Source organism: Oryzias latipes, chromosome 10 (genome assembly GCF_053564925.1).
Source record: "Oryzias latipes strain Hd-rR chromosome 10, Olatipes_Hd-rR_3.1".
NCBI classification, from domain to species: Eukaryota; Metazoa; Chordata; class Actinopteri; order Beloniformes; family Adrianichthyidae; genus Oryzias; species Oryzias latipes.
In genome coordinates this window covers 35,246,460-35,248,955 of record NC_136246.1, presented here as the reverse complement: position 1 = coordinate 35,248,955, position 2,496 = coordinate 35,246,460, and the positions used below count along the sequence as shown (strand labels likewise).

Below are 2,496 nucleotides of genomic sequence, written 5' to 3'. Positions count from 1 at the left end.
CACCACTCAGCACCACGTCAGACAGGACGCCGCCCAGTCGGACAAACTGTGGCCTGTCTGTCAGGTAGTCAGTGATCCAGGAGACGGTGGACGCACCAGCACCCATCAGCCGCAGCTTATCACCCAGTAAAGAAGGCCGGATGGTGTTAAAGGCACTGGAGAAATCAAAGAAGGTGATTCTCACCATGCCTCCGCCACCATCCAGGTGTGAGTCAGCTCGCTGCAGCAGATGGATGACAGCATCATCCACCCCCAGGCGCGGCCGGTAGGCAAACTGCAGGGGGTCCAGAGAAGAGCTCACCACCGGTCTCACTTGAGCCAACACCAGCCTCTCCAGCACCTTCATCACATGGGAGGTGAGGGCAACTGGACGGAAATCCCCGAGGTGAGATGGAGACGTCTTCTTAGGAACGGGGACCAGGCAGGAGGTCTTCCAGAGGAGCGGCACCTTCTCCAGTCTGAGGCTCAGGTTGAAGAGATGCTGGAAAACCGCAGACAGCTGGTGGGCACAGGTCCTCAGGGTACGAGGGCTGACGCCATCCGGGCCGGCTGCTTTGTGCTGGTTAAGTTTCTCCAGCTGTTTCTTCACCTGGCAGGCTGTTACAGTCAAACAGGGAGGGAGGGGGGTGGTGGTTGGACTGGGGGGAGGGGTGATGGACTGTGGGCCCAGTAGGTGTGGTGTGTTAGAGGGGGAGGGAAGGTGAGGAGGTGTGGGGGGTTCATGAGGTGGGAGGTCAGACAGCTGAGAGGCAGCAGGAGCGGGGGGGTGGTGTGGTGGAGTTGGGGGGGGAGGAGGCTGAGGCATTCAGAGAGCTAAACCTGTTGAAAAAGGTGTTAAGCTCGTCAGCTCTCTCTTTGCTGCCTGTGATGGGTCTGCTTCTCCCCCCACATCCTGTGATCTTCTTCATTCCAGACCACACCGCCCTCATGTTGTCCTGCTGGAGTTTGGATTCCAGCTTCCTCCTGTAGGAATCTCTCCCGTTCCTCAGCTGATCCCTAAGTTGGTGCTGCACCCTCTTCAGCTCCTCCCGGTCTCCAGACCTGAAGGCTCTCTTCTTCCTGTTCAGGAGGTTCTTCAGGTCACAGCTGATCCAGGGTTTGTTGTTGGGGAAGCATCGAACAGTTCGAGTAGGCATAACAGACTCCTCACAGAATTTAATATATTCTGTGATGCAGTCCGTCATGCCATCAATGTCCTCCCCATGAGGCGTGCAAAGAGCGTCCCAGTCCGTGGACCCAAGACAGTCCTGCAGGGCCTGCTCCGTTTCTGGGGTCCACCTCCTCACAGCCTTTTTGTGGACACGTTCCCGCATGGCAATAGGGACATAGTTTGGGATGAGGTGAACCAGGTTATGGTCAGACCTGCCGAGGGGGGGGAGGGCTGTGGCTCTGTATGCCTTCTTTGCATTTGCATACAGCAGATCCAGAGTTTTATTTCCCCGGGTGGGACAGTTCACATATTGAGTGAAGTCCCCAAGCGTTCTGTCCATGGTGATGTGGTTGAAGTCCCCAGTGATGATGCAGAAAGAGTTAGGCTGCTGTGTCTGCAGGCGGGAAACGGTGGTAGTGATGACGTCAGCGGCGGCCTCAGCATCGGCGGATAGAGGAACATACACATTCACCACCACAACCGATGTGAATTCCCTCGGCAGATAATAGGGCCGGAGTCCCACCGCCAGCAGCTCCACATGCGGCGTGCAGAGTTGCTCCTTCACGCAGACGTGTCCGGGGTTACACCACCGCTCACTCACGTAGAGAGCAATCCCGCCTCCCCTCTTCTTACCGCAGCTGGCTGCATCTCTGTCCGCTCTCACAGTCGTAAAACCAGGAACCGCGACGCTGCTGTCCGGGATGTGGGAGTGCAGCCACGTCTCGGTGAAGCTCAGTAGGCTGCATTCCCGATACTCCGTCTGGGTGTTCATTAGCGTCGTTAGCTCCTCGGTCTTGTTGGCCAGTGAGCGCACATTCCCCATAATGACTGCAGGCACGACAGGCTTAAATCTCCTTCTGTTCATCTTAACGTGAGTCCCGGCTCTGCGACCCCGACGTCTCCTCCGTATCTCCTTCGGAATCTCATGCCGAGCTCCATGAAACAGGCTAGGCTCTCTCAGGGCCAGCAGCTGGTCGCGCGTGTAAACAATGGCCATGCTTTCCATTGTTATTCCCTCCGATGTGAGAATATCAACGAGAGAAAAAAGTAAATAAAAAGCACAAAAATGGAACAAAGACAGAAATAATAAAAGAACAACAACAACAAAAAAAAAAAAAAATTGAGAAAAAAAGGAAAGGAGACGATGATTACAGACTTGAGTAAAAGAGTGATTACAGGAGCTATGGCAACAGGCGTCCGTTCACGGCGCCATCTTTTGTATTTGATGATTACCTTCCAGCTTACATTAGAACATCCTGCTGCCCCAGTGAGTAAGAAACAGCTTAGAAGAACCTTAACTGACCGTTCTGTGTCTGAGTTTAAACACACAGTTCAGCCAGTACTTA

The 2,496-nt window shown here is 54.4% G+C and overlaps 1 protein-coding gene across 1 annotated transcript; it reads right to left on the bottom strand.

Moving 5' to 3' along the window:
- Positions 1-569: 569 nt before the first annotated feature.
- On the bottom strand, positions 570-2,156 carry LOC144994953 (uncharacterized). The gene is made up of 2 exons (XM_078954471.1): positions 793-2,156; positions 570-708 (listed from the first exon to the last, which is right to left on the bottom strand). The coding sequence occupies exons 1-2, from the start codon at positions 2,154-2,156 to the stop codon at positions 684-686; spliced, it is 1,389 nt and encodes a 462-aa protein (XP_078810597.1). The 3' UTR covers positions 570-683.
- Between the last annotated feature and the right edge of the window lie 340 nt (positions 2,157-2,496).